General features: G+C 36.8%; 1 protein-coding gene across 8 annotated transcripts in view; it reads left to right on the top strand.

Moving 5' to 3' along the window:
• Tmc1 (transmembrane channel like 1) overlaps nt 1-21,197 on the top strand; it is a 184,533-nt gene that overhangs the window by 9,033 nt on the left and 154,303 nt on the right. For 6 of the 8 annotated variants that reach the window (XM_031389908.1, XM_031389909.1, XM_031389902.1 and 3 more), the window contains 3 exons: nt 258-317; nt 531-857; nt 1,572-1,720. In XM_031389908.1, coding sequence (XP_031245768.1) covers nt 1,705-1,720 — 16 coding nt within the window. In that variant the 5' untranslated portion in view covers nt 258-317; nt 531-857; nt 1,572-1,704. Of the gene's footprint in view, nt 1-142; nt 318-530; nt 858-1,571; nt 1,721-21,197 lie in introns of those variants that run through there. The other 2 variants (XM_031389907.1, XM_031389906.1) reach the window with 2 other exon arrangements.

The raw sequence follows: 21,197 nt of genomic DNA, 5'->3' as shown, positions 1-21,197 counted from the left end.
GGAACTCACTCTGTAGACCAGGCTTGGTTCAAACTCGGAAATCCACCTGCCTCTACCTCCCAAGTGCTGAGATTAAAGACATGTACTGCCATTGCCTGGCTTAGTAGTTTGGGCTCTTTTCATGTGTGTACTGGCTGCAATCTCTCTCTATGTAAAGTTACCTAGGATTTTGCTCCTTATGGGGCTTCGGTTCACATTAAGCCCTTACCTAGAAAGTGTTTCTTCTAAAAATCTTATTTAGTGTTCTCTTGTTGCAGGGTTCATCCTTCTCTGCTGAAAGACTTTCTTATACTATTACTTGTGGCCTGCAGTGAGCTGTAAGTGGCAGCTTCTACTTTATTGGGCTTTAAAACATTTTGACTGAGAGATTTTTATCTTAATGTGGTTTACTGATCTTCATGATTTTTCCCTCTATTGTTACTATATTTTTTCACTATTGTAATTTTGTAGGTGCAACGCCATAAAAGTATCTTTTGTTGACTTATTTATACATTCATTTTAAAGTAATTTATATTTTTTTGTTAATATAGGTCAGATCAAATTGGACATTAATCTGCAATAGAACCTTACTCTTTATCAAACTACCCTGGATGTCTGTACTTATAAGTACTTTGATAACTGTGTAATAATCTCAGTTAAGATCAGTGCCCACAAAGGAAAGATCTAGATGTTATTTTATAAAACGGAAGTTGATTTGAAGCTGTCACTTGGAACTCGCATAGGCTAAAGTCTACACATGAGCCTTTAAATTCCAAAAGCATCGTGTGTGAGTAGAAATCGATTTGCAAAGCCAAGGGCAGTTCTGGTATACGTGTGCCAACAGGATCCATTTCAAACCATCAATTCCTTCTGCCAAGGTCAGTGTGCCAGGCCTGCTATCACCAACGTAACCAGAGAATGCCAGAGTCTTCAGGCTTGAAAACTGGCTTCTTTTGAAAATTACACTTCAGCACTCTTTGTCTTTTTCTTTCTTTCTTTTCAATGATGGAAACCTTTTTAATCATTCTAAAATGTAGTTGTCTTTTTTTGTGTGTAACAATTTTTTAATAGAGAGAGCAAAAAACTATACATCCAAGGTCTCTTCACCCCTACAAAATAACAATTTTCTCTTAGAGGAGGTTATAACTTCACAAAAGTTGAAAAGGGGGTACAGTGGGTCATGTTATAACCTACATGTTAAAGATAAATACTAAGTTGAAAGCTCTTAGCTGTGCAGCCTTGACCTGGAGTTCAGGTGTGGGCGTAGCTTCGTTACTTACTCATTTAATTTACCAAGTAATCCTAGTGGCTAGTATTTCTCACCTTTCTAAGAGTGAACTGACACTGCCCTCACTATATGTAATTAGGACAAAGCCCTAGCATGTAGGACTTTATAAGGAAGACAGGAAAGCCCAGACAAAATGGAAAGAAAACAGATTCTGGGTGAATATGGCATATAGGATCATACCAATTTTATTTTGAGTATAAGGTACAAATGGGATCCTTTGACCTGATTGCTTCATCCTTAAATGGTAAACTAAACAGCCATGAAAATTTAATAGTGAGGAAATTAGTACCTTCTTATGTTTCAGACTGTGAAATGGCACCAGAGAGACTCTGTGGCAGGCAGTAGGCAGTGTGTGGAGGTACTAGATCAAACTTGCAAGTTTTGCCCCTTCAACTTGCAATTCCCGATTGGAGACAATCTGACAGGATACCTTCAGGATGCCACCCAAAAAAGGTATTTCAAAATAACCATCTGTTTGTGGGATTTAATGCATTCCTTAGAAGGAGAAGTTTTCTGCCAAATTTTGTTTCAGCATTTTTATCCCCTCTTGGGTTTTTCTTCTGTTTTTCTATGGTTGAATTCCTTTGTTTCCTGAGAAATTGGGATGGTTTTTAACAGTTCTTCAATGTCTTTTCCTGTATGGTTGTCCAGTTTCTCCCTTGGCAACTGATCATATTTAGATTTTTTTTTATGTTAAGGAAGCAGTGCACATTGAGATTCTGGTGTAGCAACTCATAACTGGGCTTTGTGCTGCTAAAACCTATGGTCAGGTCAGGTCAGGTCAGCATGTGGGCTTATGAAATATGTTTGCTGTTTAGATGTATACACCAAAGTCCTGAATTAAATGCAGCTCAGGAGAGAAAACAAATTAAGAGAAAGCACAAAGACATGACATCACATATTGGGGGTTTATAAATAGAGGTAAGAAGTTACCATTGGCCATAAAGTATATTTGCAGCACCCATGGATAGTGTATGATGTGTTCCATTTTGGAGTGTTTGACTAGCTTTTATTGGAATCTGTTTCTGCCAAAATTTAAGCTCCCTCAAAGATAAACTGGTAGAAATTTCAAATGACAAAAGCCTAGACATTATGTTTGTTTTTTGCTAATCCATATAGTCTAGTTATTAGCTAATTCATTTAATCTAAGAATGGAAAGTGAAGGCTGAGACCTCATTGTAGAGATAATCTGCGAAAGCTATCTAGCCTCAGGCTTGTTTCTTGGGGATCTGAGTAGTAGTAGTATCCTATTTAATATGCTCAACCATTTTTATTAACCTCTAACACCTGGGGAATCATAGGGATATCAGTATTTGAAGTTATATCTTTTAGAAAGAACACACATGCAGAGAGAGTTGGGGGAGGGAGAGGGAGAGGGGAAGGGAGAGAGTATGGAGTTGATTTTCTAGTAATAAGGGCAAGAATAAAATCTTAGGCAAGATTTTCTAACCTGAGGTCTTCAGGCTTCTAGGTTCACCTGGTTTGCTATTGGAGGCTTTAGGGTTTTTTCTTTGTTCATTTTTATTTTGCTCTCCAATAATCCTTTCAAATCTGTAATTATTAATGTTAGAATTAATAATTTTATACTCAAATGTGGTACTGGGTATTAAGCCAAGAGCTTCACACATGCCAGGTAAGGGCTCTCCGACTGAGTTATTTCCACATTGTTAGAGGTTCTTGCTTTCTATTAATTCTATCATATTTCATTTACTAATTTTTCTACACAAAAATATAGTTTGATAGCTTAGTAATAATGTAATATGCTCTCATACAAAATGTATAAAATTTACAGAAAAATGTTTTAGAATACTCTGGTGAAAAGATACAATCCTACTACAGAAAGATCAGCATAATCATTTGGTTATCTTCCAGATAACCAAGAATCATGGTAATAACCAGATAACATGGTAAACATAACTAGTTTACTTTTGATAAAATAGGCATAATGTCAGCATTACTTTGGGTCCCATGAATATATAGCATATGTAATTTTTATTTGTCAATTAAAAGTAGAATGAATAAGTGAAGTAGATGCAAATTAATTTAATAAGCAACTGAAATTAGTTCCATAAACTTTAGTTAGCCTGTTCAAAGAAAGAATGATATTTTTGCTTCTTTTGGTTGATGGGCTGTCAGTGTGTCATGACAATTGTGTCTGTAATTGAGGACTTGCAACACACCAGGCTCTAGATGATGTATTATAGTCATTCACCCAAGTGGCTAGATGTGAGGCAATGACAAGCGATTATTTATTGCATTTCTGTCACTTCCAACAAGCTACGAAAGAATATAGTGTATCAGTTATAAGAGCATGACAGTATGTGGAAATGCACTTGTGCCTTTGGGCAGTTAGTGGAAAGATGATGGGAGACAAATTTGACTACCTGGGTCCCACTCATGTTTCCATCCCATGTGGAAATTCACAACGCAAATGTACTCCTGGTTCTCTCCACTGGGGGAAACTTCACCCTAACGTGCCCTATCATGTACTTATCATACAGTGTTGCATCCAAGTATCAGGGTGGCAGGGGTCCTCAAACTCTGGAGGTCCATGTTGCTATTTGCTTGACACTTTCAACAAGTGATTCATTGGACAGGGATTCAGTTGGAGTCTTGAGAATGACACAATTGAGGAAGTTTGATGAACTTGAGGTTTATTACACAGAAAAGTAGAAATTTAGAAACATCTGCTCCATGAAAGTCCTAGTCCTTTGTGAGGTTTAATATGGAAAGATGAGCAAGGGAAGGTGCCCTGAATGATTTTCAAGTCAACTGAGTAGAATTAAATTCCAATAAATAAAACCAAAACACAGCAGAAAGGGAATGTGTAGTGAGAACTTGACCTGCTTTCTGCAAGGCACTTGCTAAGGACCAGTGACGAGGTGAGCTGTAGAATGAGGTAGGTGTTAGAAATATGATTTTAGTAGTATCTGGGATCATGACATTATTACAATTATCTACCTTACCTTAATTTTTTTTAAGTATTATGGAGTGGACCTAGAGCCATGGACATACTAGGCAGGCACTATGCCACTGAGTCACTCACTAGGCCTCACGTGGCTGTTAAGAGAAGCATATAAAATGACAAGGGGAGGTGACAGACAGACACAGAACCTTGGATAACAGCAGCACTGAGTGGTAGGTAGGTGGGGGACAGTGGGTGACTTACTGTGGGAGCCGAAAAGATGAACAAGAGAGTTGAGAAGAGATACTGTAGAAAGGAAAGCTCAGTAGCTGGGAGCTACAGGAAGCCAGGTGATCAGTGAAAATCTTCAGGATACATCAGAGAAATCTGTAACATAGAAACAGGATATCCCTATCTAATCTATATCCATATATAAGGATACATATCTTTTATTCTTATTTTTTTACTTTTTATTTTATTTTACCTTTTGTGAAAACAGTGTCAATTTTGGACTGTCTTATAAAATATGACTATTCTTTCTCTTTCAAAACAGAGTACCTAATTAGAATGCTAATTAGAAAAGCTATCTAGAAAATTCCGACCAGTACGTCAATGAATCTTAAAACTAAAAGGCACTTAGGAATGAAATGGTGTTCACAAATGAGACCATGAGATCATGCTCATGCAAAACATTTGTAAATTACAAAGTGATGTGCTGATAAAGGTCTCAGTCACCACCATGCTGCTATAGTGTTGCTTGGCACAAGACTGGTTTCCTAATCATGCAAAGATTGGCCTTTTTTTTTTTCTTGAGCAAATTAGTCAAAACTGAATTTCTGGTGCTCAGATGGTGTCCTTCTGTATCTAAGGCAAATAGACCACATTTTCTACCAGACATGTTGCTGTTGTATGTGTGTGCGTGCATATTTGGTTTTATAAATTCTCATAGAAACTCACCCCATTAATTAGTTAATTTGACCATCTATTAGTTCATTGGACAAATATTTCATTTGTTCTTCTTATATGCTTTTGGTGGTTTGAATGAGAATGTCCATCATAGGTTTATATGTTTGCTTGCTTGGTCCTCAGTTGCCACTCACTCTCATTCTTGTTTGTGAATCAGATGTAAGCTCTTAGCCACTGCTCCAGGGCCATGCTTGCCTGCCTACTACCATGATTCCTACCATGATGGACGTACACTCACTCTCTGAAACCTTAAGCCCCACCGTAATAGGAAAGTCAATAAGACAGTGCTCCAGGAAGGATGTGCTGTGACAAAGTCATAAAGAACGTACACATTCAAGTGCTAAAGGTAGTACTTACTCAACAATTACTGGAATGAAGTCTCTCAGAAACTTGTGATACACTCAAGAGAGTCTTTGAAAATTAGCAACACGAAGTGCTTGCTTCTATGGTAGCCTGTGCTCTCAAGGTTCCTCTGAGTCAAGAGCCTTTCTTGAGCTTGGTTGTTAAAGGACAGTGTCCCATTAACTGATAAAATGTTGCTGCATGCTTACATTTCTTTTCTCCTACTTTATGTACAAACTTTATGCCCAACAAATGGCATGAACTTAAAAAACATAGATACTTTTTATGCCTTATAATCACAACCATGAATGAGGATTTCTACTGTTCCAAGGTACCTTACGTCTTTTTCAGCACAAAGCTACAAACTGCCACAACGTCCCTGTATACTCTCTATCCCTACAACCAAACGATTAGTAACTGCTTTTTCTCACTATTGATTAGTTTGTGTTTTCTACAATTTTGCATAAAGGGAAGCAGTAAACACTGTTTTTGTATCTGGAATCTAAAGAAAATTTAAGTCATTTTTATTGGTTTTAAGTGCATGCAATTAAAAAGCCAAGTCAAATGAGTTTAGATCAGCACATATGCTGTGAAAGCAGTTACAATAAGTGTACCGACCAGGGCCTAGCTTTGTCTGTAGTATAACGCTTGAGACCCACCCCTCCCCTGTACTGTTAGATACATTAGTCATTTGCTGCTTGTATTGCAAAGCAAACTTGCCTTGTATTTCACACATGGTCTATCCATTCACCTTTTTATGAATATTGCAATTGTTTTTGTTCTGGGGATGAATAAAGCTCTTGGAACATTTAAGTGGGACTCTAGGTGAATCTGTAGATTAAAAGAGCTGACTTTGTGTCTGTGCTTTGGTCACTTCTTAAGTCACTGTAGAATTGCTTTCCAAGGTGGTTATGGCATTTGTTTTATACTTCTGCCAGTAGTGTGTGAGGTCTCGTTGACCCACATGCTCACAAAAAGTTGGTATTGTGAGTGGATCTAATTTAAGTCTTTTGAGAACGTGTGTGGTGAAGCCTCATTGTGGCTTTAATTTGCATTTCACTCTTGGCTAATATGTTTAATATGCTCACTCTTTTTCTTCTTTTACCAGCATCTGTTCTTTGTCTTTTGTTTTCTTATCTTCATTTAGATTAAGTCCTTCTTTTATTACATTCTATCTCTACAGTTGGTATCTATAATGCCCTGTCATGTTTCCATTCTAATAGCTTTACAAAAATTTATCAGAGTCTGATATATATATGCATATATATATATATACACACATATGCGTGTGTCTTATGTGTGTGTACAATACTCTATATGTCTCCTCTTATATCTTGTTATTATTTTACATACATTTTCATCTATTATAAATAGTATAACCTATCATCTTTGCTTTAAACTTCAATTATACACACATACATATGTATATAATACACACACACACACACACACACACACATATTTATCTAGTGCTGGATCAAACCTCACCAAGTGATCTACTCCCGAGCTGCAGTTTCAACTCTAAACATTCAATTGTTTTTTTGTAAATACTTAAAAAATCAGGAAAGTTTTTCTATTTATCTATATTTAGTGTTTCTAGTGGTTTTTTTTTCTTCAATTTCAGCTTCAAACATCCATCTGGTGTTATTTTTTTCTTTTAAAGGGTTTTTATTATTTTGTGTGTGGTTATGTGTATACATGACATACACACATGTCACAGACACATCTGTGGAGTTTCAGGAACAGCTTTGTATACTCAGCTCTTTCCTTCAACCCTTATGTGGGTTTCCATTATCAAATTCAAGCCACTGTGTTTGCACTCTGGGACAGCAAGTGACTTTGTCACCTGAGCCATCTCACCAGCCCCCTGGTATGGTTTTCTTTCTGTTGGAATATATTCCAATGATGATTTGGATGGTAAAAACTTTTGGCAGTCATCTTCTCAACCCTTGAGTCCTTGAAGGTCTTTACATTCCCTACATTTTGGAAGCTCAAGGGATGTGGAACTCTGGCTGTTAGCTGCTCATGGCTCCTTGATACTTTAAAGATCTTTTTTAGTTTCTGAAGAGAAGAGATGTTATTCTTGACATTCCATGTCATTGCTTTCTGATTTATTTATCAAGCTTTTTAGAGTTGCTATATAATTGTTGTCAAATTTAATATGATTAGCCAGGATCGCCTCATGTTTTCTTCTGAGACAAAAAGGACACAGATCCATCCTGGAATTACTGGGGTGCTTCTGAGACTTGTTTTATGTTTTGTTCTGGTGTGTTTGACTAATTTGGTCTGGGACTTTGAGCAAAAGGATGAATTCCTTCCACCTTCATGTAAAAAAATCTCACCTGTCTCTAGACGTGAATTCCAGGAACTGTTTTGCTCAATCCCCTTCAGTGCGTGTTTTTCTGGACCCATATGTATACACATTCCAACACTTAGCCAAGTTGAAAAGTTAGAACATTTTTTCTTTAGGCAAAAGATAGAGCAGTGTGTGCCTTGCCTCATTCACCTTCATTCTTCCAAAGGTCATGATTTCATAGCTGCCTATTTTGAGGAAGCTATGAAAAAGAGATACCACATATGTTTGATCTGGCTTCCTGATTGCCTAAGAAAGGTAGAGAATTCTAGTTATTTGTATTGTACCGAAAGTGAAATTCCAACACTGCTTTTATAACTTTGCTTAATTATGTGAAGATTCTTTTTATTATAAATTTAAATCATATAAAGAAGCAAATGAGAATATCTCCAAAGCGTTTTTATAGTATAAAGTACAGACTTCTCAAAAATCTACATTTACCAAGGGTAAGAACTGAAGTCCTAAGAACTGAGGTCCTTAGCCAGTATCTGTAAGTTTTACATCTATCTATGTGATAGAGTACAATGAGAGAAAAGATGATATTCTGCTTATGTCTGATAGTTTCTTTGGACTTGGAGAGACTTGGAAGAGGGTCATGAAGTCTGTAACTCATATTAAGTGATAGAGCATCAGCATAACTTAAAACAAAGTTATTCTAGATAGTGAAAAAATATTACCATGATGAAACTGAATTCCTTAAACATTTTTCTCCATACCATAATTCCAGAGTTTAACAGTTCCTTTTATTTGGAAAAGAGTTTTTAATATTAATTCAAACATTTCACTCTAGAATGTGATAGTTCACCCATTCTTCTGGTGTGGGACAGTGAAATGTCACTCTCCGTTAAGGCAAAGAGTAACAGTGTGATAGCTAAATTACACCATCACTTGCTCCTGTTTGAACAAGTCTATAAATTAAATTTTAATGCACCTAAGGTAGTATCTAAAATTGATTGGTTATCAAATATCACAACAAATAAACATCTTATTAAGTTTAGGGAACCCATAAACTATTTGGGTAGATAAGGCAAATACATAGGATAAATTGAAAATAACATGTCATCACAATGAAAAAATGTTTTGGAAGAGGTAGGTGTGGAGTGATTGCATAGATGATGTATCAGCCTATTACTGTGTCTCCTCTTCAAACCTCTATTTTCTCTGCTTCTCTGATGAAGACTCTCAGAAGTGTAATGGATGTTTTTCAGTCTGTCTAGGTCATCTCTTGGCTGCAGAGCTGAAATAGCATCTGGGAACTGGATCTATTCTGATTGTATTAGGTGATCACAGTTCTTCTTGCTCCTGTTTGGTTCATGCATCCCAGACCTGGGCTTGCTTGGGTAGTGAAACTGATATTAGAATTGTAAGTAACAAAGTTGAGTCTGTACAAGCTTTACACTTCAAGGCACTGTGTTAGTAAAGGGCAAGTTGGTTAAGAACAAAATATTCTAGGTAGCCTAGACTTCAGGAGAATAACAGAAAATAATTCATGAACAAAAAAAGCAAGAAAGAGGGTGAGCCCTGGAATTAGCTGGAGCCAGAAAAACCCATAGCAAAGCCAGAGAGAAAGAGCGAGAGAGAGAAAGAGAGAGAGAGAGAGACAGAGACAGACAGAGAGACAGAGAGACAGAGAGAGAGAGAGGAGAGAGAGAGAGAGAAAGAGAGAGATCTTTGACTTTTTGCCAATCTGCTTCATTTGTCCTGGCTACATAAGAGTTCTTGTAGTAGATATGGCAGGAATGCCTGATGCTGAGTTTGTCCATGGCTTTTGGTTTCTCAGTCATGTGACTAAGTATACGTGTACATGTCTTTGTCAAGGGTCAGGGTCAAGTCACAGAAAATGTTGAGGTAGGGTAGAGGAATCCTGTAAGTGTGAGAACTGAAGCAATGAAATGATGACTGTTCACCACTGGTAAATATTACACACCCTCCAGTTCTTCCCACTCATCTGTAAAATGGAGATGAAGCCCAATTTACAGTGCCAGATCTGATAACACAGCATGAAGTCCATGGACCCTAGGCTCTTCCTCAATTCTCCTTTCTTTTTGTGTATCTTTTCATTCTTTGCCTTAGATAATGTTCTGTTAAATTTGTTCACTAAAGAGTACGTACAGCTGCAAATATGTTCTGATAAAACTGAATTGTTATAAATAGCTTACTGTCCTGTCATTTTTCAAGGCAAGAATTTATGATTTCTTCCTGAGCCAAGACCATGTAGGCGAAATAGCTGTGATGGCTGCTCTCTCTGGAGACTTGCTTGTTTAGGTGAGGGCTGTGTAGCTACGGGAGGCAGCCTACAGGGTTAACTTTGCGATAATACTTACAGAGTGTTGTAAAAGATACCTAGAAGAACCCATAGTGTAATGATTCCCTGTGCGCAGAAAGGAGACAGTTGCAAAGGACTCCCAGCAAGAGCTGCTGCCTGAGGGGTGCTTCGATAGGATGTGAGCCTGGACTGGATATCTTAGTGCCTGAAAATGAATCCACGTTATCAAAGTGAAGTGGTTCATCCCGTGGAAAATGGCCAGGGAGCTACATGATATATCTGAGAGAAACATCTCCACAGTAGAAGGGACTGAGGATGGTTTCTTTATGTTTTAAAGTATATTTACATACCAAGGTGAATGATAAGTGCAGTTCTAGGGTCCACACTAAGCTTTGGTAAAACAACTGTTTCTTCCTTTTGAGGGAAGTAGTTAAACCATCTGATCAAAGAATTTCTTATGGATAGCTCATCCACTGGCCCACCCACTCTCTTTAGCCTTTGTTCTAATCTTAGCTAAGATTTCCATTTGGCCTTAATTACTGATTGCTGAGCGTTGCCAGTCAATTGCATTCTAACCTCGAGAACGATGGCATGATACCATGAGTCATTTTCTTCTCCCAGTGCTTGTGGTCTGTTAGTTTAGCCCGCACGTCTTCCTTTTCTCCTTGAAGTGGTGGGTGGCCCCTGTGCTGTGTATGTTCAACAGGTCTTCCTGTATCTTTGATGCCACTGTTCTCTTCTGTTTATTAGAAATTGGGCTTGCAACTGTATGCCTCATTTGTGGGAACATCACGGCCTTTTCTAAGTAATAAACAACTCGGCATCCTTGCTGGTAGCTGTTTTGTTGTTATACTTCATAGCCATTATTGTGTACAAGTGACTTGTGACTTGCCTGAGGCTTCACATATGGTGATTTTTGTGAAACAGAGTTCTCTACCTCAGATGTATTTCCCTCTCCTTAACTTGTATTATATATGGGTCACTTGTTCAGTTTTTAGACATGTAGTATTTGAGAAGTAAGGTCTAATGGAATAACCACTTGTTTCCCAATTCTCTTTTGCTATTTACTTAATTAAAATGAAAACAAAGAAACCTTTATTCACTACTTCTGATCCTCCCCAGACACAATTTTTAAGAGAGTTCCTAAGTGTCTGACTGTCTACATAAGATTCTGAATACAGAAACAAGATGTGTTGACAGTACTAGCCTCCCACTGAATCCTTAGACGAATGCATTTATTCTACTTCTTAATATTTTTTTAGCTGCATAAACAGACACTTTTCTTGGAAAAGTACTTCTTGGGCCATGGTGAAGATGTTTGACAGTCCTGATCAAAAATATAAGATCTATTTCTTGTGGCTTTCCCATATTATAATACCACTGTTCTCCAGAACCCAGTACCCATGAGCTCTCTGTTGTCTCTCATGTTTGCCTGCTTTCATCCAAGTATCTTTATGGAAAATATTGGCACATTATCTGTACCCTTGAGTATAGAAATTTCTGGTTGCCTACTGTTGTATTTTCAGCCATGGCTCACATTTGTTAGGTTGATATCTCTAGCATCAATGCATGGTGCCACATCCATCATTGTGAGATAAGGTGCTTTGCACTGCATTTAGTTGCCATCTAGACTCTAAACCAGGTCACAGTTTGAACTTGGGTCTTTCTTTTAGTTTATATTTGGTTTACATCATTGACTCTTTGTGTGGTTCCATGAAGCAAGTCTCTTGAGGCTGCTTTGACATTATAAATTACAAAATCTAGGATCACTCTATTTATTATTGATCCACGTGATCATTCAGTAAACAGTCAAGTCTTAACTATTCTTATGGCAATAGAAATATGTCAAATAAACAGTAAGACAGATCCCTGAATTCTCAGATTTTCCAGGATAATTGATGACCTCATAGCATATCTTGAAATTTCAAGAGAAGTCCTGATGACAAGTATTTCATGGATAAGATTATTGCTGCAGAATTTTTAAAAATGTATTTGTTTATGCAAGAAAACATTTATTTTTGGATTATAATAGAATTGCATCATTTTTCTTTTCTATTTATTTCCTCCAAACCCTTCTCTTTCCTTCTCCTTATTCTCTTTCAAATTAAACACACATGTACACACATGCACACACACACTTTAAAAATGAATCTTATAAAATAAAACCTTTGATTGCTATTAAATATTGAAATATAAATGCTGAGACATGCTTCACGTAGCCATATGAAGAGTCATGTCCTTAGCTGCATGGAAGGGGTGTTAGAAACACAAGTTGACCCCTGGTTCTGTTTCCCTTAATAAGCGACATGTTATCAAAGGTAGGTCTTAAGGAAGTGGGTCTCTCAGATGCAGGGACTCTTGAGGTAGATTGCAAATAACAAGTAGTGAAGAGAGATCTCTCAGTGGGGATGCCATTGCCTGGGTTTTAGCTCTTCACGGGTTTGAGAAAGAATAGGAGGTAGAACTGGTAGAAGAAAATCAATCATAGTATGCTCATAAGAGTGGTAAGCAGTAGCCCAGCCTCTCATGAGAAGACCTGGACATCATAGCTTGCACTCTGACATAGTGAGGCTGCTTGTTAAAGACTCCAAATAGTACAGAAACTTGTTTCATATATATGTATCTTCTTTATTGCCTGCCAAATTTGTATTGGTGTGTGCTGGATATAGGCAAAGGTGCTGGGCATTTGTACTCTGGGAGAAAACACCCAACTCATGAGCAAATAGGTTTTGTTTTGTAGGAGCATCATGATGGTTTCCTGATTATCTTTGGTTGTTCTGTCTATTAGGAGAGGAGACCTGGGTTATGGGAATGTGGAAGCTGACAGACTGCAGAGTACTGCAATGAGGTGGCAGCAGACTCACAAAAAAAGATTTGCAATCTATACATTGTCATAAAAGCCAAGAATGATACAGAGTCTGGTCTCACCACCCCCTGGAAGCTGCATACTCTAGCTCAGCTAATTCTCAATATGACTTCTTCCTCCTCCTTGAGACTTTGCTGTGTTCTAGAACATCTGGGATCTGGTTTCAAATTCTGTAGTGAAACACAGCCTCCTTCCCCTGGCTTGCTTAGGTCCCTTTGCCTGGTGTCTCAGTGTTCAGTTGCTGTGAAGAGACATCATGATCATGACAACTCATATAGCAGAAAGCGTTGAACTGGGCTTTGCTTACATTTTTAGAGGTGTAGTCCATTATGAACATGTGGGGAAGCTAGCAAACACGTTGCTGGAGAAGGAACTAAGAGCTCTATATCTAAATCTTCAGGGAGGAGGAAGAGAGGGTGACACTGGGCCTGGGTTAAGCTTCTGGAAAGCCCAAAGCCCACCCCCAGTAACACACATCCTCCAACAAAGCCACAATATCCCAACAAGACCATACCTCCTATAGTGCCACTCCTTGATACCTAAACATTCAAACCTATGAGCCTATGGTGGCCATTTTTATTTAAACCATCACACCTAGATAAGCCTATGCTTTCTCATTCTAAAACTGCCAAATAAGCCATTAGTCACTTGACATTCATTCCTTTTGTCTTGAAAATTTACACCTTGATTCCTTCCTCCTTACAATACCCTTGGATATTGAATTATGGCCAAAAGAAGTACAATCCATCATATTTCTTGACTTCTTTGTCTGCTTAAACCTGAAAAAGTGACACAGTCGTGACTGAAGTTTCTCTGTGGAGACCACGTGCTCCTAAACTTTGTAATTTTAGAATGTCTTAGTAGGGAAAGAGTTAGGTAAAGACATTTATGCAAACAACCTTCTTCCTCTTACCACAATGGGGCAGTTCTTCCTCTCTGTCAAGTCCCTAGACAGATTTGAAAAGTGTTGATTTTCAGGTTGATCAGCTGACTTCTTACTGGAAGCTTATCCTTGTTGGAAGGTGGAACAGCTCCTTACATCTAATTTCTGCCTCTCTCTTTGCTATAGGTGTGTCTGGCCATTTCTGATGCAAGGTTTCCTGTTTTCCTCTTAGCTCCTGTTCTGGACATTAATTATCAAGGCATAAGATTACATTTCTCCTCAACGCTTTTATGTGTGCTTATCTTTATTTATTTATTTTTTCTGGGTAGGCTGTGACATTGTGATATTCTGAAGTGAAAGTATTTATAATTCTCATCTTTGTTAGATTAATGTACAGATTGTTTTGTTAGATTAATGTAGATCGGAGTACCTTTCTCTCCATCAGGCACTGACACAATTAATACTTACGTATTACAGAACTCTTAGGAGGTTATGATTTTGGAAAATTAATAAAGTGGAAACAGATGCTGAAAGATTAAAAAGGTACCACTTCTTATGTAAAACGTGAACTCATTTATCTAATTCTAAGAACAAAATATTGCTCTTTCAACTGAAGCATATGACTACTCTTAAAGCTAAATATAATCTATTTAGTGAACTAAGACATTGATTATATGCATGTACATGACTTCCATTTTCTTTGTAAAATGAGTGTAAAGGAGGACACAGTAAAAGCACTGAACTAAACCACTCTGTGGGTAGAAAGAAAAGTTTGAGGAACTTATCTCTCAGGAGACAGAGAAAAGCAAAATGGTAGAAAAGCAAGCATGGTTTTATGACAGCAGGGTGAGTTTCTTTGAGCTGCTATAGTCTGTTTGGATTGACCTGGAACTAAATGGCCCTGCCCAAGATAGTTGACCTTTGTGAGAGAATTAAGAGAGGCTTCTGGTGAACAGAACTTCATCTAAAGAAATATGCTTTCCTGGTGAACACAGAAACCTCCCTCTTATGGGATTCCCAAGGAATGCTGAATTTATCCGATAACAGTTCTTTTCATTATCTGGTCAGAGCTCTTCCGTTTAGGACATCATGCTGGTCGTGGGAAGCAACAAAGATCATGACAGAATTTGATGTAAGAATAAAATGGTCTAACAGAGTAATCTGACAATCAATAGGAAGAAGAATTAATTGACTAAAACCTCCTATCACATCTCTGCGTTTCTGGAGTATTTCAAAAAGCCTAGTACTGAGCTCTACTACAAGGTAGGAAGTACATTTTAGCCGCTTCAAAACAAAGCAAAACAAAAAGCTTTGTCTATATAGACCTCCTGAGCTCATGGAATGAGTTTGGTGGTGTTCCTTTCCTTTTTATTTAGTGCAGTGGATTGAGGGATAATGGTATTAACTCTCCTTTCAAGATCTGGTAGAAGTTGATGCTGAATCTTTTCAGGTTTTGGCTTTTTCTGTCAGGAGACTATAACATTGCTTCAAACGTTTGCTTGTTGTTGATCTGAAGTTTACGTCCTGTTGGTTTGTTTTAACAAGCCTGCTGCTAGCTCTACAAACTCACCTGTTTTTTCTTCTAGGCTGTTCAGCGTTTTGGAATGTTTGTAAACTACTTCTTAATGACCCTGTGGATATTATTGGCACCTGTTATTGTGCTCCCTTTTAAAATTTCTAATTTATTTATTTATTCATTCATTTATTTGTTTTCTAAAGATTTTTTTTTTATTATAAATAAGTACACTGTAGCTGTCTTCAGACACACCAGAGGAAGTTGTCAGATCTTATTATGAGTGGTTGTGAGCCACCATGTGGTTACTGAGATTTGAACTCAGGACCTTCAGAAGAGCAGACAGTGCTCTTATCCGCTGAGCCATCTCACCAGCCCCCAATTTTTAATTTAATAACTGGGCTCTTCTCTCCCTTTTGATACAAAATTTGTCAATCTCTTTTATAGTTTTACAGAACCATCTCCTTGTTTAATTTATTCTATATTTCATTCCATCAGTCTTCATTAATTTTTACCCTCATCTTTATTATTTTTTCCATGTATTGCCTTTGAATTCACATTACTTTTGTTTCATTAATACCTTGAAGTACACCAAAGTAATCATTTGAAATTTCTCTGATTTTAAAAAATTAGTTAATTAAATTATTCTCATTGTATATATTCATTGTACATGTTACTGTTTCACACATGGACATTTTCATGGTTGTCCTTTCTTGATACTGATTTCTAGTTCTATTATATTATGATCTGAAAAAACAAAACAAATCATTTCAATTCTTTTGAATTTGTTAAGACTTTCTTTAAAAAAAAGGTTTATTTGTTTATTTTATATGTACAAGTACAATGTAGCTGTTTTCAGATACAACAGAAGAGGGTATCAGATCCCATTACAGATGGTCGTGAGCCACCATTTGGTTGCTGAGAATAGAACTCGGGACCTCTGGAAAAGTAGTCAGTGCTCTTAACTGCTGAGTCATCCCTCTAGCCCAAGACATTCTTTATGATCTAAAATTTTATTTACTCTGAAGAAAATTCCCTGGGCTGGTGTGAAGAGTTCGATGCAATACTATTGTAATATGTCTTTTTTTCTGTCAGCATGACACAAGTGTCCCATCACCTTCTTGGAAAACTGAATACCCAGGACCATGTAGTCATGAATACAAAATAACCAGAATAATACTTAAACAGCTAGATCTATAATAACATTCACTGAGCCATTAACATTCCATAACAGGAGGAATGGGAGGGTCACAAGACACACATTAGTATTTCAGGTATTAGGTACTCTCTACCATATCCCAGCTGCAAGTGTCCTAGGAGCTACTCCAGGAAGTATCTTAAGAGTCCTAGGAGATAGGCAGGAGGTTGGTTTACTGAGGGCATGTTCCCATAATTCAGACTTGATTCTATAAAGTTGCTGTCTATGATGAGGCGATCCCTTGCAGTGATGCAGCTGTTTTGAGGTCACCTAGCTAAGTAAATCCTCAGCCATGCATCTTAAGCAAGCCCAATAAATCCACTGGTGAAATACTTAATTTGGTATGTTGGCAGTGCCTTACATGAGGATAAAAGACCTTTGTTATTTCTATTTGGGAAAAGTCAATGAAGCATATATTCTATAGATACCTATGGCAAAGCTTAAATTTGAAATTTGTTTAATTTTAGTGTGAATATAAATGTTAAAGGGTCTGGGCTATTGAAGTGGTGGCAGAATTTTCTTTATACTGTATTTTTCTTGTTTCATGCCTTGAAAAATGGGACAGACGTACGAACTATGAGGAATAAACAAACAAAGAAAGCTTTCTTAGTCCAAAAGTAAAGGGTAAAATTTTTGGCTGTTGAGAAAGAACCCCAAAGGCAGTTGCTGGGACAGGGAAAGGGGATAGCAGGCGCTTATATATCTTGAGATAAGAAAGACATTGGATTGCATATGTTAATAAAGTGAAAAGTTTGAAAGCCACCTATAGGATAACATAGAAGAGTCATTGTTGTGGAGGGCCGTTCAAGAACCAAAGTCCCTATGGCATTCACCTGCACATGCACATGCATAACTGATATCTGAAGGCAGCATTCCCTTGATCTTGTCCTCCATCACTAATACTCTCCGTCTCCCATAGTTAGTTCATGATGCTGTTCTACTGTTTTTATTTAATTTGCTGAGCACTTCGTTTATAATGTCTCTATTTTTTCCTTTTCAAAATCTTAATTTCCTGGCCTAATTTCTCATTCATATTGCTGTCTTTCTTTTGTTTCAAGTTTTTATTATTGAGCACATATGTTAGGGGGGGGCGGGGAGAAGGGAGAGTGAAGGAAAGGGGACAAGGGAAGAAAGGAGAGAGGTGAGGAAAGGAGAGAGGTGAGGAAAGGGGAGAGGGTGCATTTCTTGGCATATGGGGTTTCAGGATCAAACCTAAGCTGCCAGACTTGAACGCTGACTGTTCTTACCTGCTGAGTCATCTCATTGGCCTGTTGATGTCTCATTCATGCTGTTGAATTTCATCTGTGTTGCTGATTTTTTCATTCATGTTGCTGGTTTTTCCTTATCTAAGTTGCTGAATTAATCTCTATTTCATTCATCAGCTTGTTCCTGTTTGACTTTCCTACTAAGTCATGATCAGTCAGTGAGTGTGCCTAGAAAAAGAAAAACCAATGCAATAGGGAAATTTCTCACCAGCAGTCACATAGTTATGGAAAGTCACAATGCTACCAGGAAATATATCTATATATCAGGTAAAAGTAGAAAAAAATTTTCATATGAATATAAAAAAAATGACACACCTAATAAGTAAAACTCATAATGCCTATCAGTTCTTCAATGATGCTAATGCAATAGAACTTTGTATGAATGAAGTCTTAATACTGTTATTGAAAAGTCTTGATACTTCTATCTGGTAGAAAAATAAGTATAATTGCCCCATAAGTGACAGATGAAAACCTTGGTAAAAAAAAACAGCTATAACTACTGTTATATGTTTATGTTGAATGTCCAGGAGTCCAGAAGAAAAATGAAGTAGGGGAATAGAAGAAAGTAAAACTATATAACAAAATTTCTATAAGATAAAATGACACTATCAGATATGAAACATATGCTAATGGGATAAGAGATGAATTCAGATGGTACCAGGCTGGTATTTACAACATATGTAAAAGGAAAATCAAAGTCCAGTTAGCAATGATCAAGTCTGATGAAAAAGAAAAACCTATTTGATTCCTGTAAGAAACCTGCTTTCAAAGAGTAAAAGAGGTTAAAGAGATAAGATGTAGAAGATATATTAAACTAATCATATGAAAAAAGCTAGAATGGTCAAATTAGCATTAAATTAATTAGGCTTCCAAGGAAAGAATATTACTAGAAATAAAACATGCCATTTTATAATAAAGGAAAATTTGACAAGGGAAAACAAAAAAAAATAACCAAATATTACAGCATAAGTATTTATATAATGACAAGTAAAAACAGACAAATCCCAGCACTTTGGAGAGAGTTGGATATTTGTAAGTTTGAGGTCAGCTTGGTCTAATGAGTTGCCAAGCAGCCAGGGCTACACAGCAAAACCCTGTCCCAATACATTATTATATGTATGTATGCACATATACAAATACACTGTTATGTTTTTATTCACCTTCTCTATGTAATTGATAGGAAAATAAGTAAAAGTATTAGTAAAAAACATAAGACCTTTATAACACTATTAGCAGCTTGATGTAACTAAAGTTGATATAATAGCCCCATTATGATTAGGGGAAACATCACACATTCTAAGTACACACAGAACATTTAACAAGATAAATGTTTTTGTTTAAGTTCAAAAACGATCCAAATCATACAAAGTATTTTTCTTAAAGAATTAAATTCAAAATCAATACCAAAAATACCTTTTAACAATCTCCCATAATTTTGAAACTAAATATTGCATACCCGAATGGCTCATTTGTCAAATAAGAAATCAAACACTATTTCCCTGTCTCTTCTTTCTTTTCCTCTTTGCCCCATTTTTGTTCATTTGTTTTTAAAAGGAAGGTTTTTAAGTCACAATTTGAGTGTAGCCCCTCATAGCAGAGACCTGAGGTAGCTGGTCTCACTGCATCTGGAGTTAAGAGGGAGAGGACACAAGATGGCCGGATGGCTGTGGCACGGCCCTCTGATTCCAGGTCTTGCCAGGCAGAGAAAGGCAGATCTGTGACAGTTTGAGGGCAGCCTGGTATAGAGAGTAAGCTGGAGGAATGCTTCTACTTAGCTCTTTTTCTCCTCGCTGTTCTGTCTAAGCACATTGCTTGTATGACACTACATATCACAGTCACTCAAGACGTTTCCTATCTCTTAGAGAAATTGAATTAATGATTAAAAATCTCTTGAGACCTATCTACTTCACTAGACTATTCTGCCAAAAAGTGGAGGGAGAGTTCTAATTATGTAAGAACTTTTCTAGGATGTGGAGTGGGTAGGAATATTTCCCAGATTTCTGAGAGATGGCATTATTTTAATATCAAAATCAGACAAATGCATTCTTTAATTTTAATTTTTATTTGCTTATTTGTGTGTGGAGTGTGCACATGCAGCATGTGTGTGTGTGTGTGTTGCCTAAGAAAACTTTCCAATCTGTTGAGGCAGAGTCTTTTCTTTTATTGTGTCAATTTAAAAAATTATTTTTTTCTTTTTGAGATTATTATATAACTACATCATTTCTACTTTCCATTTTCTCTCTCCAACCCCTCTTTTATACAAAACTAAACACAAATGTATACAAATAGAAATAGAACTTTGAAACACATCATTTGCAATATCACAGACAAGAAGTACAAAGTAGTTAGGTGCCAATTTGAAATGGAAAAGTAGTACAAAATTTGAACATTGAGGACTACAAAATAATGCTATAAAAAAGAAAAAACTAAAGATGGTAGAACTAAACCCACCTAATTTGTGAATAGAAGATTAATATTAAGATATCTGTGAACATCTAGGAAATCCAGGATGCACTGAGAAGACCAAACCTAAGGATAATAGGTATAGAAGAGAGTGAAGACTCCCAATGTAATGGGCTAGTAAATATCTTCAACAAAATTATAGAAGAAAACTTCCCTAACATAAAGAAAGATATACCCATGAACATACAAGAAGCCTACAGAACTCCAAATAGACTGGACCAGAAAAGAAATTCCTCACGTCACATAATAATGAAAATACCAAATGCACTAAACAAAGAAAGAATTTTAAAAGCAGTAAAGGAAAAAAGGCAAACATCATATAAAGGCAGGCCTATCAGAATTATGGCAGATTTCTCACCAGAGACTATGAAAACTATAAGATCCTGGGCAGATATCATACAGACCCTACAAGAACACAAATGCCAGCCCAAACTACTATACCCAGCAAAACTCTCAATTACCATAGATGGAGAAAACAAGATATTCCATGACAAAACAAAATTTACACAATATCTTTCCACAAATCCAGCCCTACAAAGGATAATAGATGGGAAACATCAACATAAGGAGCAAAACTATACCCTAGAAGAAGCAAGAAGGCAATCTTTCAACAAATCCACACAAACATAACTCCACCTTTTACAACAAAAACAACAGGAAGTGACAATTACTTTTTCTTAATATCTTAATATGAAAATTAATATTACCAACATATCCTAATCGATTGAAATCCAATAATATGAGGAATTGGAAATTTGTTGATTGTCATCCAATGCTCTCTCTAATTTTGTAATTGGAGAATAGGTCCAATATTGTACAGTCTATATACACTGTCAGCTTGTTTGTTTGTGACAGTATCTTGCTATGTACAACATAAGGGTCTTGAAATCTTGCTTCTCCTATCTCAGCC

Source organism: Mastomys coucha, unplaced genomic scaffold (genome assembly GCF_008632895.1).
Source record: "Mastomys coucha isolate ucsf_1 unplaced genomic scaffold, UCSF_Mcou_1 pScaffold21, whole genome shotgun sequence".
Classification (NCBI taxonomy): Eukaryota; Metazoa; Chordata; class Mammalia; order Rodentia; family Muridae; genus Mastomys; species Mastomys coucha.
The sequence above is the reverse complement of the archived record's forward strand: the minus strand, read 5'-3'. Positions and strand labels throughout refer to the sequence as shown.